The sequence below is a fragment of the Salvelinus fontinalis genome, chromosome 10, assembly GCF_029448725.1.
Source record: "Salvelinus fontinalis isolate EN_2023a chromosome 10, ASM2944872v1, whole genome shotgun sequence".
Lineage (NCBI taxonomy): Eukaryota > Metazoa > Chordata > Actinopteri > Salmoniformes > Salmonidae > Salvelinus > Salvelinus fontinalis.
The window spans coordinates 26,251,186-26,267,089 of record NC_074674.1 but is presented as its reverse complement, the minus strand read 5'-3'; the positions used below and the strand labels follow the sequence as shown (position 1 = coordinate 26,267,089).

The following is a 15,904-nucleotide window of genomic DNA, read 5'->3' as shown; positions in this document are numbered from 1 at the left end:
TGACATACACACACGCTGCTGTGCAAATCACTAACACTTACCAATGGAAGACTGTTTGTCAAGCATCCAGCCCCCCTGACACAACAGCCCCCCTGATAGATAGACCAACAGCCACAACACCAACCAGGAAACCAGGCAGGAAGCCAGCCAGACAAACCTCCACTGGAGGGTGGATCAGCCAACCAGCTCATATAGCAGAAAAGTGGCAGATGGACACATACGCGAGACATCTGATTCACAAGCCATTAAGACCAGAGAGAGGGTTGTTCCACGTCTTTTCAGCAAGCCATGACACCCCCAATCTCAGATTGTTCTGAAATTGTTTCTGTAGTTATAAATGGAGAAGATTAGCACTCAAGCAACATTATTTTGTTGAAATGTATTTGATCTCTGGGAAATTAAGCTAATTGATTGCACTGAAATTGGCCACTTTAAATGATAGGATTCATATATTCAATAAATATAGTGCATAACATCTGATTTGAATTCCCACAATTCTAACAATGAGTAAGATATAAAGATTCCAAAGAAAGCCACCCACGGACCCATTTCTGTCGGCTCCAGCCTCGAACTCAGGCCCTGTGTGTAGATAACTGACCCTCTCTGCCCATTCATCGCCATTTACCTGTTGTTGTTGTCTTAGCTGTTTACCTGTTGTTGTCTCACCCATTATTGTCTCAGCTCTCCCAATCAACACCTGTGATTGCTTTATGTTTCTCTCTTTTGTCAATATGCCTTGTATACTTTTGTTTATGGTAGCTCACATTGTTTTATTTTACTGCGGAGCCCCTAGTCCTGCTCAACATGACTCAGATAGCCCCCTTGTCCCACCCCCCACACATGTGGAGACCGCACCTAGCTTAACTGGTGCCTCCAGAGATGCAACCTCTCTCATCTTCACACAATGCCTAGATTTACCCCCACTGTACCAGGACCCTACCATACCCTTGTCTGTACACTATGCCCTGAATCTATCCTACAACGCCCAGAAATCTGCTCCTTTAATTCTCTGTTCCCAAAGCACTAGACGATCAGTTCTTATAGCCTTTAGCCATACCCTCATCCTACTCCTCCTCTGTTCCTCTGGTGATGTAGAGGTTAACCCAGGCCCTATGTGTCCCCAGGCGCTCTCATTTACTGACTTCTGCAACCGTAAAAGCCTTGGGTTCATACATGTTAACATACATGCCTCCTCCCTAAGTTTGCTTTATTCACTGCTTTAGCACACTCCGCAAACGCTGATGTCCTAGCCGTGTCTGAATCCTGGCTTAGGAAGGCCACCAAAAATTCTTACATTTCCATCCCCAATTTCAACATTTTCCGTCAAGACAGAACTGCTAAAGGGGGCGGAATTTCAATCTACTCTAGAGATTGCCTGCAGAGTTCTGTCATACTATTCAGGTCTATGCCCAAACAGTTCGAACTTCTACTTTTAAAGATCCATCTCTCCAGAAATAAGTCCCTCACTATTGCCACTTGTTATAGACCCCCCTCGGCTCCCAGCTGTGCCCTGGACACCATATGTGAATTGATTGCCTCCCATCTATCGTCAGAGTTCGTACTGTTAGGTGACCTAAATTGGGATATGCTTAACACCCCGGCCTTCCTACAATCTAAGCTAGATGCCCTCAATCTCACACAAATTATCAAGGAACCTACCAGGTACAACCCGAAATCCATAAACATGGGCACCCTCATAGATATCATCCTGACCAACTTGCCCTCTAAATACACCTCTGCTGTTTTCAACCAAGATCTCAGCAATCACTGCCTCATTGCCTGCGTCCGTTATGGGTCCGCGGTCAAACAACCACCCCTCATCACTGTCAAACGCTCCCTAAAACACTTCGCGAGCAGGCCTTTCTAATCAACCTGGCCCGGTTATCCTGGAAGGATATTGACCTCATCCAGTCAGTAGAGGATGCCTGGTTGTTCTTTAAAAGTGCTTTCCTCACAATCTTAAGTAAGCATGCCCTTTCAAAAAATGTAGAACTAAGAACAGATATAGCCCTTGGTTCACTCCAGACTTGACATCCCTTGACCAGCACAAAAACACCCTGTGGCATACTGCACTAGCATCGAATAGTCCCCGCGATATGCAACTTTTCAGGGAAGTCAGGAACCAATACACACAGTCAGTTAGGAAAGCAAAGGCTAGCTTTTTCACACAGAAATTTGCATCCTGTCGCACTAATTCCCAAAACGTTTTTTGGACACTAAAGTCCATGGAGAATAAGAATACCTCCTCCCAGCTGCACATTGCACTGAGACTCGGAAACACTGTCACCACTGATAAATCCCTGATAATCGAGAATTTCAATAAGCATTTCTCTACGGCTGGTCATGCTTTCCACCTGGCTACACCAACCCCGGCCAACAGCTCTACACCCCCCGAAGCAACTGGCCCAAAAATCTCTTTCGTATTGTCTGATATTCATAAAGATTGGAAGGCGGCAGCGTTCATCCCCCTCTTCAAAGGGGGAGACACTCTAGAACCAAACTGTTGTAGACCTATATCCATCCTGCCCTTCTAAAGTCTTCGACAGCCAAGTGAACAAACAGATCACCAACCATTTTGAATCCCACCGTACCTTCTCCGCTATGCAATCTGGTTTCCGTGCTGGTCATGGGTGCACCTCAGCAACACTCAAGGTTCTAAACGACATCATAACCGCCATCGATAAAAGACAGTACTGTGCAGCCATCTTCATCGACCTGGCCAAAACTTTCGACTCTGTCAATCACCGTACTCTTATCGGCAGACTCAACAGCCTTGGTTTCTCTAACGACTGCCTCGCCTGGTTCACTAACTACTTCTCAGACAGAGTTTAGTGTGTCAAATGGGGCCTGTTGTCCGGACCTCTGACAGTCTCTATGGGGGTGCCACAGGGTTCAATTCTTGGGCCAACTCTTTTCTCTGTATATATCAATGACGTCGCACTTGCTGCGGGTGATTCTTTGATCCACCTCTACGCAGACGACACCATTCTGTATACATCTGGCCCTTCTTTGGACACTGTGTTAACAAACCTCCAAACAAGCTTCAATGCCATACAACACTCCTTCAGTGGCCTCCAATTGCTCTTAAATGCTAGTAAAACGAAATGCATGCTCTTCAACCGATAGCTGCCCGCACCTGCCTGCCCGACTAGCATCACTACTCTGGACGGTTTTGAATATGTGGACAACTATAAATACCTAGGTGTCTGGCTGGACTGTAAACTCTCCTTCCAGACTCACATCAAGCACCTCCAATCCAAAGTTAAGTCTAGAATTGGCTTCCTATTTCGCAACAAAGCCTCCTTCACTCATGCTGCCAAACCTTGTAAAACTAACTATCCTACCGATCCTTGACTTCGGCGATGTCATTTACAAAATAGCCTCCAACACTCTACTCAGCAAATTGGATGCAGTCTATCACAGTGCCATCCGTTTTGTCACCAAAGCCCCATATACTACCCACCACTGCGACCTGTATGCTCTTGTTGGCTGGTCCTCGCTACATATTCGTCGCCAAACCCACTGGCTCCAGGTCATCTATAAATCTTTGCTAGGTAAAGCTCCGCCTTATCTCAGCTCACTGGTCACCATAGCAACGCCCACCCGTAGCACGCGCTCCAGCATGTATATTTCACTGGTCATCCCAAAGCCAACACCTCTTTGGCCGCCTTTCCTTCCAGTTCTCTGCTGCCAATGACTGGAACAAATTGCAAAAATCACTGAAGTTGGAGACTTAAATCTCCCTCACTAACTTTAAGCGTCACTTACCTCATCCCCATATTTGTTTTTCTGCTCTTTTGCACACCAGTATTTCTACTTGCACATCCTCATCTGCACCTATATCACTCCAGTGTAAATTGCTAAATTGTAATTACTTCGACACTATGGCCTATTTATGGCCTTACCTCCTTACTTCATTTCAACACACTGTATACAGATTTTTCTAATGTGTTTTTGACTGTACGTTTGTTTATCCCATGTGTAACTCTGTGTTGTTGTTTTTGTCGCACTGCTTTGCTTTATCTTGGCCATGTCGCAGTCATAAATGAGAACTTCTTCTCAACTGGCCTACCTGGTTAAATAAAGGTGAAATAAAACTAAAATAAAAATGTTTTTTCCCCTGTTCAGAGAAATTAGTAATTGAAGTTGTTATGTTTAGGTCCCATCCTACATCCTGATATGACCAGGTTCTGACCAAAGATGGTGTTGTTCTTGCTATTAGGTGTGATTTTTTTTATTCCCCACCGCCCCTAAACCCAAATTACAAAATGATTTATTGATGTCCTTACCTTATAAGCAGTCTATGGACAAGGTACAACAGCACCCCGTGCTTTGATTTTGTTTACCTGGACACTGTTTCAAATGCATGTCTATATAAGTATGTTCACGCTTCATATCCAAATCATCTCAGGTAACATACAGTGACACAATCCATTTTTAGATACTTTGGGATGATTTGAACATTAAGCGTGACAATGCAAATATTGGTACCATTAACTTGCATTGGATTTGTGCCACAAATGCTAAAAAGGTTTGAAACAGTGGACAACAAACAAACAATTAATATACATGTAGGATAAATTACTTACTAGATATATGGGGAAACATGAACACTAAACAATTTTTAAGAGTAACAAAACCAAAATAAGGGTTGCTATCGAACCTTGTCCATAGACTGCATACAGGGCAAGGAAACCAATATGTCAAACACCCAATCAGCAAACCAGCCTGCCAGGCTGGAAGAAACAGGCTTCAAGACCATTCAGATAGCCAGATATTCTAACCATGAATTTTAGCTAGCAATGAATGTAGCCAGATGCTTCAACACAACGCCAGGCAGCCATTCTATCACTAGGCCTACTACTTCAGAGAGATAACTAGTCTACCAATTAGCCTAAATATAATTGGAAGTCTCAACATCCCTATGAGAGGCTAGAAGCCTATTCTGTCTATCACACAGAGATTGATTTTGGAGGAACTACAGTGCTATCAAGGCATTCAGGAGTCTGATTGTGTCCCAAACGGGACCCTATTCCCAATATTGCACTACTTTTGACCAGAGCCCAAGTAGTGCAGTATATCGGGATAAGGGTGCCATTTGGGACTAGCCTGTGAAGGTTGTAATGAAGTGAAACCCAGCGAAAGCCAACCTCAGCGCAGATGGACTGGAATGGAGTGAGTTGGAAAAAACCTGAGGTCTGTTAGCCGCAACATCCAATGTGCTAAATGTCAACCTCAATAACGCCACCTTTAGCACCCACTGTGACCTTGAGACACTACTATACTAACACAGCCTGTGGGGGCGTTCTCTCTCTCGCTCTCTCTCCATTTCTTATCTTTTGAAAGCAATACCAACTAATCACATGCTACCACACACAGATATTCACTCGGAGTCATCACACACTCAATGGCTTCGTCCACAAATATTATATTTTTACCTGGTCAAATCTCCACAGGTATATTCAACTCTACTTTACCTACCCAGTTCCACCCATCCTACTTCCCTAACCATGAGGAAGCCTCACCCAGCCTATATTATTCCCACTCCCTCCACAGCCCATGCTGGTGCCAGCAGGACTTGGCCAACCCAGTTAAATGGCATATGGCCCTGGCAAACCCCACACTGCCTTGCCCTGCCATGGCTAGCTCCATTTAGCCCTAGACAGAAGCACAAAAGCCTGCACGGTCCTACAGACTAACATGTTTAGACCCATGCATGTAGCCTAGCCAAGCTCTCCACAGGCCTTCCCAGCTCCATGGAGCCATGGTCCTGTCTAATGTAGCTACTCAGGCTGGCCCAGCCTAGGCGAGAGTGTTTCCTCTGCAGTCCCAGCCATAGCAGTTTTCATAACAGCAGAGTAGAGCTGAGGAGGGGCTCACAGCAGACAGACACGTCGCTCTCTCTGCAACACAGAATTATCGCCCACGCAAACAAGTCAATGGGCAACCGTGTACAAATCACAAACACACACACGTAAGCGTGCTAGCACACACACACCTGGTTAGTCGTGAAATATTCCTCTTCAGTGGATTGAAAAGGGAAGTCACGGATAACATCTGGTTGATGATGCGAGTGCGCAACTATGTACATAGTCAATGAACACTGGTCACTTGAATAATGTTTACATACTGTTTTACCCAGTTTATATGTATATACAGTATTCTAGTCAAGGCTCATCCTATATAACTACTGCGGCACAGAACTTTTCTATTCATATACTGTCTTCACACTCCATTATACACACTACACGACCAAAAGTATGTGGACACCTGCTTGTCGAACATCTAATTCAAAAATCATGGGCATTAATATGGAGTTGGTTCCCCCTTTGCTGCTATAACAGCCTCACCAACTTCTGGGAAGGCTTCCCACTAGATGTTGGAACATTGCTGCAAGAGCATTAGTGAGGTTGGGCCCTGATGTTGGGCGATTAGGCCTGGCTCTCAGTCTACGTTCCAATTCATCTCAAAGGTGTTCGATGGGATTGAGATCAGGGCTCTGTGCAGGCCAGTCGAGTTCTTCCACACCGATCTCGACAAACAATTTCTGTACGGACCTCGCTTTGTTCATGGGGGCATTGTTATGCTGAAACAGGAAAGGGCCATCTTCCCCAAACTGTTGCCACAAAGTTAGAAGCACAGAATTTTCTAGAATTTCATTGTATGCTGTAGCGTTAAGATTTCCCTTCACTGGAACTAAGGGGCCTAGATCGAACGATGAAAAACGGCCCCAGACCATTATTCCTCCTCCAAACTTTTTTTATTGTTGTATTTTACCCCCTTTTTCTCCCTAATTTCATGATATCCAATTGCGATCTTGTCTCATCGGTGCTTGGGAGAGACTAAGGTCAAGTCATGCGTCCTCCAAAATATGACCCACCAAACCGCAGCTCTTAACACCCGCCCGCTGAACCCAAAAGCCAGCCGCACCAATGTGTCTGAGGAAACACCGTTCAACTGACAACTGCTAGAGCGCGATGATCCAAGTAAACGCTGGGTCAATTGTATGCCGCCCTATGGGACTCCGGGTTATGGCCAGTTGTGACACAACCTGGGATTGAACCCCGGTCTGTAGTGATGCCTCAAGCACTGCGGTGCAGTGCCTTAGACCTCTGCGCCACTCTGGAGGCCTCCACCAAACTTTACAGTTGGCACTATGCATTCAGGCAGGTAGCGTTCTTCTGGCATCTGCCAAAGCCAGATTCATCCGTCAGACTGCCAGATGGTGAAGCGTGATTCATCACTCGAGAGAAAGCATTTCCACTGCTCCAGTGTCCAATGACAGCAAGCTTTACACCGCTCCAGCCGACACTTGGCATTGCGCATGGTGATCTTAGGCTTGTGTGCGGCTGTTCAGCCATGGAAACCCATTTCATGAAGCTCCCTACGAACAGTTCTTGTGCTGACGTTGCTTCCAGAGGAAGTTTTGAACTCGGTAGTGAGTGTTGCAACTGACGACAGACGATTATTACGCGCTAGGCGCTTCTGCACTCGGCGGTCCCGTTCTGTGTGCTTGTGTGGCCTACCATTTCGCGGCTGAGCCGTTGTTGCTCCTAGACGTTTCCACTTCACAATAACAGCACTTACAGTAGACCGGGGCACACATTTGACAAACTGACTTGTTGGAAAGGTGGCATCCTATGACGGTGCCACGTTGAAAGTCACTGAGCTCTTCAGTAACACCATTCTACTGCCAATGTTTGTCTATGGAGATTGCATGGCTGTGTGTTTAATTTTATACACCTGTCAGCAACGGGTGTGGCTGAAATAGCCTAGTCCCCTAATTTGAAGGGGTGTCCACATATTTATTTGTATACAGTGTACATACTGTATATATTTATATTCCGGACTCTGACATTACCCGTGCTGATATTTCTTAGTTCATTTATTTTTCAGATTTGTGTGTATTGTTTTGTACTGTTATGTATTAATGCACTGTTGGAGTTTGAAACATAAGCATTTCGATGCGCCTGCGATAAAATCTGCAAAATATGTGACCAATACATTTTGATTATGATTTGTGTGTGTGTGTTTAGTGTAACCAAGTATGTATATGCCTATGCTTTTGCAGAAATGTGTATGCTGCATTTTGCTAAGGAATATGGCAATAACAATTCCCGCTGAGACAGTGGTACAACACTATGGTGCAGAGGGTAAAAAAGCTCCATACCTCAAAGGCAGTTCACCCTTTATGTCAAAACGACTGTATCCTCCCTCTCATCACCGGCCGGCAGGGCTGACACCCCAGTGGTGTGTGTGTGTGTGCCTACGAGTGTGTGCAGCGTGAGCGTTCCCCAGGCTTAATGGTTGGTCCAGTCTGCAGCTTGTAGCCGAACGGAGAGCCAAAAGACAGACAGTGAGAGAGCCTCTCAGCCCTCTCAGAGGAAAACTCAAGCAACAACACACCCTCCGAGAGTCAGATACACAATAGTGCTTTCTAACACACACACCATTTCTGTCACTTGCTTGTGTTCCCGCTCTCTCTCGCGCTCTCTCCTCCTTAGTAGCTCTCTCAGGTTCTCTACCACAACACTCACTCAATCCCTCCCTCCCTCCCTCACCTACTCTACTTCTCCATCTCTCTTTCTCTCGCTCCCCTCTCTCACAGATGCACGCACATGCTCAGTGCAGTCCACATCCTTCCACTTCATCCCAGTCACAAGAATTCACAGACACAAACCCACTGAAGTGTGTCAGCATTCATATCATTGGCCTGTTTAAATGATTGCATCATGGATGAGCGTTTCCTTTACACGCATCTCCTACCTGCAGCCGTCCCTGAGCAGCCCTCACACCCGTCTCGCTCTCACCATCTCTCTCTCTCTCTTTCTAAAACAGAGAAATGCATGACCTGAGCCCACTGCGTCAATGGATTCCTCCCCTGGTACACGTAACCTTGCTCAATGCTCCTTTTTCCATCCTCTTAGTCATGATTCATCATCCTTTCTCCCCTCCCCCTCCCATTCAAACACTGACATACATCCCTCACTTTTTAATCTCGATTCCTTTATGCATTTATTTTCTTAACTGCTACGTAACCTCTAAAAGACACTTATGCTAAAGTACTGGAGGACAAGGACCAATGGAAAAACCAAAACCCCCAGGACAGACCAATCAAAACTAACCGTTACATTGACAGACCAATAAGCATCAGTGCCCTATCAGCCCTCCCCCAATTCCAGATCATACCTCTAAAAGCAGAGTGGTGTTTTTAGGGAGATTACAAAATAACAGCTGCAGGTATTGGTTAGCAGATCTCTATGTTACAGGGATGGTGCGGGAGAGGATAAAACTGAATCTCCTCCATTCTGTTGCCTAGCAACACCAACTGCTTTGAGTGTACACACTATCTCCCTCTCTTGCTCTTTCTCTCTGTACTTAGATACAGTTCTTTATAAGCCAGTTGGTTTTCAGGCACAATGCAAAACCTAGTTGGGATTGGACAGCCAAATTCCAACCACTCCCTTCAAAATGTAAATGAGTCTGAGGAAGAAAGGTGCCATTTGACAAGACATTCGGGCCACACCCACTAAAGATGCTAATAACACGTCAACATGGATTTCACCCTTTTTCTTCCTCTGATTGGTGAATCCAGACACTGCTTTTTACCATAGAGTCATTGGTGTTTTCAGAGAACTATGCTGTCCTCTCCTGGACACGTTGACAATTGATTTATTGTACAACATATGAACAGATGGACCTTTAACAAGGATATGCATACAATTTGGGTTATACTGAAAAGGTAACATAAAAGATCAAGCAAGGTCAGAAGGCCAAAAGTGAGCTCACGTGGGTGGAACCTTACCTTCCCTTGGACCTGCAGGTGATGGGAGTTCCTGGCAGCGATGATTGACAGCTGTCTCTGGATCCACAGCAGCTCTGAGTGAGACTGTCTCAGAAGCTCCTCAATGTCACTTGATCTGTGACCTCGCATGATGTCCTGGCAGTCTGGCGCACACACACATCGTAAATTACAGAGACACACAGAGATGGATGCTGTAAAAAAAACAGGCACGCACACAGACACACTACAAATTTAGACTTTGTATATTTAAAAACAGACTCATGCTCACACATATGCACACTCTACTCACATTACAAACACAATACAGCTTCATCCCTGGATTAGGTGTAAATCCAATGACCTGGTGCTCAAGCCTTTCACCTCCCTGTAACACAGATACCTGTCCATAGTTTACCAGTGCTGCTGCCATGCAGCCAGAGCTCCCTGGCTATCCCCACAACAGGCCGCTTCTGCTGCTCGCTGCGCCCACTCATTGACTGACTGACTGTGTATGCGTGTGTGTGTGTGTGTGTGTGTGTGTGTACAGAAACAGAGGCAGGCTGGGATTATTAATGTGTTCTCTAGTCTGTTACATAAGAGGCAGCAGGGGGATTATTGTATCACAGCACTACAATGACAGGAGGAGCCGCTGGAGCCAGGTCAGCTTTTATCAGCCACAACTAAAACTTCCTCTCCATCCCTCCGCTCTGCACCTGTCCTCCTCCTTCCATCCACTCACTGTCATTAGCCATCACAAACACCATTGTATGGTGACTGACGGTGTTAAAGGGGTTAAATAAGCAATTAGGCCCGAGGGAGTGTGGTATATTTAAGCAATAAGACATGAGATGTGGTATATTGCCAATATACTGCAGAGTGCCTGGACACAGCCCTTAGTCGTGTTATATTGGCCATATACCACAAACCCCAGAGGTGTCTTACTGCTATTATAAATTGGTTACCAACGTAATTAGAGCAGTAAAAATAAATGTTTTGTCATACCCATGGTATACGGTCTGATATACCATGGCTTTCAACCAATCAGCATTCAGGGCTTGAACCATCCGGTTTATAATGATCATTAATTACGTTGGTAAAAACGTTTATAATAGCAATAAGGCAGCTCGGGGGGTTTTGGTATATTGGCAATTTACCACGTCTCAGGGTTGTATACCACACCACCTCGTGCCTTATTGCTTAAGTATAACATGGCTAAGGGTTGTTCTTAGGCACAACGCTAATACTGCTTAGATCCCGGGAAGAATTATACAGATTAGGCTACAAAAACCCCAGGAAACACGATGATATGGAAGATTCTCACGCAGGTTTTATATAATCTGTTATCAGTACTCAGATGCTCCTTGGATTAATCTCAAAATAATGGTGTATTTTATTGTTGATAATAGAGTAAGGTTCTTTACAATAGCTGTTTGAAATGAGAAATGTATTTATCTGCCTAAATGCTAAAGTACTGTATGTATTGTGGTCAGCACCTTTTTTTCCACTACCACAAGGACAACACTATATGGCAGCATGGTGTCACAATTTCTGAGAATTTTCATTCCAGGTCCTAACTTTGATTGATTGCACAGATAACCCTGAAATACTGCTCTTATTCATACACACTCACACACATATCCTCAGATGTTCCCATTAACTTTTTTTCTCTCCAGCTGCTGGGGTTTCTTACAGCAGGGCTTTACCTACCTGGTGAGAAAGCAAACATCAGTCTATGCATTCACCCTATTAGTCATTTAGAACATTTCCATGTTCTACTTTCTCACTGAATAATGACATTCTATCATTTGACTCTTTAGCCTAGAATAGATGCCAATATTTTGTGGCTTTAAAAAAAGGTGCCTTAGAGGAGAGCTGTCCTGTTATCCCAAACCAAAGCAGACTGCCTTCCCGTTAAACCTTGAACATGCATGCACGCACGCACACACACACACTGCACACTCGTGCATGCACGCAAACACGCATACTCTGCCAAATTCATACACACCTCACAGCTTCTTAATGACTCACCATGGAGAGCTTTTGTATTGCTGCAGGGAGAAGAAGAAACAGAGAGCACGGGGTTGTTTTCAAACGGCAGGAAATGAAATGCGTACCTCATTACATTTCAAATTAGTCCCCATGTTATGCCTGCTGAACACGACCATGGTCTATTGTTGTAGGCATGAGACATGAATGACCCCTCAGCAACCCAGCCCTTGCTCCTTTACAACCCACCAATTAGCACTTGTGTTGTTATTTATAGGCAGGATTTTCACAAAATAGTAAAAACAATGATACCTACCCCTGATTCATGTATATTTTCATTCTACATTTAGATAATAAGAATGGAACAGCAATGATGTTCATACATACACCACATATACAAAAGCATGTGGACACCCCTTCACATTAGTAGATTTGGCTATTTCAGCCACACCTTTTGCTGACAGGAGTATAAAATCGAGCACACCGTCATGCAATATCCATAGACAAACATTGGCACTAGAATGGCGTTACTGAAGAGCTCAGTGACTTTCAACGTGGCACCGTCATAGGATCCCACCGGTACAACAAGTAATTTAGTCAAATTTGTGCCCTGCTAGAGCTGCCCCGGTTAACTGTAAGTGTTGTTATTGTGAAGTGGAAACGTCGAGGAGCAACAATGGCTCCGCTACAAAGTGGTAGGCCACATAAGCTCACAGAACGGGACAACCAATTGCTGAAGCATGTAACAATCGTATGTCCTCAATTGCAAAACTCACTACCGAGTTCCAAACTGCCTCTGGAAGCAAAGTCAGCAAAATAACTGTTCGTCGGGAGCTTCATGAAATGGGTTTCCATGGCCAAACAGCCGAACACAAGCTTAATATCAACATGTGCAATGTCAAGCGTCGGCTGGAGTGGTGTAAAGCTTGGGGCAGTGGAAACACATTCTCTGGAGTGATGAATCACGCTTCATCATCTGGCAGTCCGACGGACAAATCTTGGTTTGTTAGATGCCAGGAGAACACTACCTGCCTCAATGAATAGAGCCAACTGTAAAGCTTGGTGGATGAGGAATAATGGTTCGGGCTAGGCCCCTTAGTTCCAGTGAAGGGAAATCTTAACACTACAGCATACAATGACATTCTAGACAATTCTGTGCTTCCAACTTTGTGGCAACAGTTTGGGGAAGGCCCTTTCCTGTTTCAGAATGACAAATGTCCCCATGCACAAAGCGAGGTCCATAAAGAACTGGTTTGTTGAGATTTGTGTGGAAGAACTTGACTGGCCTGCACAGAGCCCTGACCTCAACCCCATCAAACACCTTTGAGATTAATTGGAACACCAACTGCGAGCCAGGCCTAATCGCCCAACATCAGTGCCCGACCTCACTAGACTACGCAGCAATGTTCCAACATCTATTGGAAAGCCTTCCCAGAAGAGCGGAGGCTATTATAGCAGCAAAGGGGGGGGACCAACACCATATTAATGCCCATGATTTTGGAATGAGATGTTTGAGCAGGTGTCCACATACTTTTGGTCATGTAGTGTACATAAATGCTCATGTACACTTTGTGTTGACTGTTCTCCAACCGTGTAGTTGGTAACATGTACTGAACAAAAATATAAACGCAACATGCAACATTTTCACTGAGTAAATTAATTAATTTGGCCCTAATCTATGGGTTTCACGTGACTGGGCAGGGGCGCAGCCATGGGGGGGCCTGGGAGGGTATAGGCCCACCCACTGGGGAGCCAGGACCTGCCAATCAGAATGTTTTTTTCCCCACAAAAGGGCTTTATTACAGACAGAAATACTCCTCAGTTTCATCAGCTGTCCAGGTGGCTGGTCTCAGATGATCCTGCAGGTGAAGAAGCAGGATGTGGAGGTCCTGGAATGGTGAGGTTACACGTGGTCTGCGTTTGTGAAGCCAGTTGGACAGCGTAGCCTAGTGGTTAGAGCGTTGGACTAATAACCGAAAGGTTGCAAGATTGAATCCCCGAGCTGACAAGGTACAAATCTGTTGTTCTGCCCCTGAACAAGGCAGTCATTGAAAATTAGAATTTGTTCTTAACTGACTTGCCTAGTTAAATAAAAGTAAAAACAAATATTCAAATTCTCTACAATTCTCTACAATGACAGTGGTGGCATATGGTAGAGAAATTAACATTCAATTCTCTGGTGGACAAGTCCCGTAAAAATACATCTGTGGCATTGTGTTAAGACACAACACTGCACATTTTAGAATGCTCTTTTATTGTCCCCAGCAGAAGGTGCAACTGTGTAATGATCATTCTGTTAAATCAACTCCTTGATATGCCACACCTGTCAGGTGGATGGATTATCTTGGCAATGGAAAAAATGCTCACTAACAGGGATGTAAACAAATTTGTGCACAAAATGTGAGCAATAAGCTTTTTGTGCATATGGAACATTTCTGCTATCTTTTATTTCAGCTCATGAAACATGGGACTAATATTTTACATGTTACGTGTATATTTCTGTTCAGTATAGACATACAAATAATTACCTCAGAGGATGGATTCCCATGTTTTTTTCAAATTGTCTTACCTCAGACAGTGTCAATCAACTCTTTTTCACTATACTCTCTCCTCCCTTCTTTGCTGCAGATGACCCAACATTCCTTGGCAGTGTATTCTTTTGATATCAGTTGATCTGGTCCTCCTTAGTCATGTAATAAAGGTAGCTGTCTGGCAGAAAGGGCAAATGTAAGAAGATGTAGTGTGCAGATCGCTGCATGTATCCAGCTAAATACAAATGAGTGAATATTTGCATGTCTGAATGTGTCGTGCCTCCAGAGATAACACAGCAGGTTCAGTAGTTTCCATGGTTCCTATGGTGTGTGTTGGTACGTGCTAATGCAGGAGATTCTCATTAGATTTGTATTCTTGAAACACAGCCCAATGTGTTGTCTTTCCCGTCCCAGCATTATTGCACTCGGAGCTGCTTGCTGTGTGGCCATATGGCACATATACAGCAGGAGCAGAAGAGAGGGATGAGAAAATGAGAAAAGGAAAACAGTGACTCTAGAGGGGAATCTCACCTGTGATCATAGCCAGTAGAGAAACTGCCCCTATGCCAGTATCACCAGAACTCATGAAGCTTCAGGTCATAGTCAAAGATAGTCATCGTGATCCCTACTGACATCTTCTACAATATCAAAAGCATAGACATGGGCCGTAACAACATTCAGTACAACAAGTGGCACCTTCAATTATTGTTCATAACACCATGTCCTATTTCAAGCAGAAAGGTTCCACACCTTAAAATTACAAGGATATAGGATGAGAATTGGTATAATGAGGTGGGATCTATAAATAGTCACTAGACTTAGCTGCGCAGGTTCTGGCTCTGTATACCAGTGGAGGCTGGTGGGAGGAGCTATAGGACAGGCTCATTGTAATGGAATAACAGGAACAGAGTCAAACATTTAGTTCCATTTCAGTTATTACAATGAGTCTGTCCTCCTATAGCTCCTCCCACCAGCCTCCACAGATAAATACCCTCTCTCCTCTTGTAAGTGTGTTTGGATACATGGGCTAGAGCTGCTGATACCTCTAAAGAGGGCGAGGGGGTAAGGGAGATGGTTGGATAGTGTAAAAGCCAGGACAGGAGCCAGAATGGATAATTGTTCAGCTCCTTTGATTCTTCAGTGACCAACAGACAAACAGCTTTTCATTGAGGCAGAAGGAGTTGTTAAAGTTAAACAAGGATGAGTAGCAATATCAACCTCACTTTTCTCAAAACATGTTCGAATTAAGGTTATTTGATTTCAATGAAACAGCAGGATTGACATGAACTATACAGGAAAGATTTTTTTACACCGCTTTATTTTTGCTCTCTCTTGGTTGGCTATCATAGATACTTTTGAAGTGAAAGAACATTGAAAGAGACACTTTACATATCAGCTGGATTCACTTTAGACAAGTGATGTCATCTCTTGCAGAGTTGGACAGTGCTGTGGTTAACTTTGTCATAAAGCACTTGAACAAAACCACAGGCCAAAGGCATAACAAAATGTGTGTCCTGACACCATTCCCACCTTCCTAAATTAATTCTGACAACTGCAACACTTGGCTAAATTACATCCACTGTGCTCAATAGCTAGTGTGAGC

The 15,904-nt window shown here is 44.4% G+C and overlaps 1 protein-coding gene across 12 annotated transcripts in view; it reads right to left on the bottom strand.

Annotated features, from left to right (window-relative positions):
* The window catches only part of LOC129863878 (RIMS-binding protein 2-like), a 101,631-nt gene extending 86,990 nt beyond the window's left edge, over positions 1 to 14,641 (bottom strand). For 4 of the 12 annotated variants that reach the window (XM_055936238.1, XM_055936235.1, XM_055936237.1 and 1 more), the window contains exons 1-3: positions 14,340 to 14,639; positions 11,813 to 11,832; positions 9,806 to 9,996 (exon numbers count right to left, since the gene is read on the bottom strand). In XM_055936238.1, the coding sequence (XP_055792213.1) occupies positions 9,806 to 9,934 (129 nt within the window). In that variant the 5' untranslated portion in view covers positions 9,935 to 9,996; positions 11,813 to 11,832; positions 14,340 to 14,639. Of the gene's footprint in view, positions 1 to 9,805; positions 9,997 to 10,094; positions 10,170 to 11,812; positions 11,833 to 14,339 lie in introns of all 12 variants that reach the window. The other 8 variants (XM_055936232.1, XM_055936234.1, XM_055936241.1 and 5 more) reach the window with 4 other exon arrangements.
* Positions 14,642 to 15,904: the final 1,263 nt, after the last annotated feature.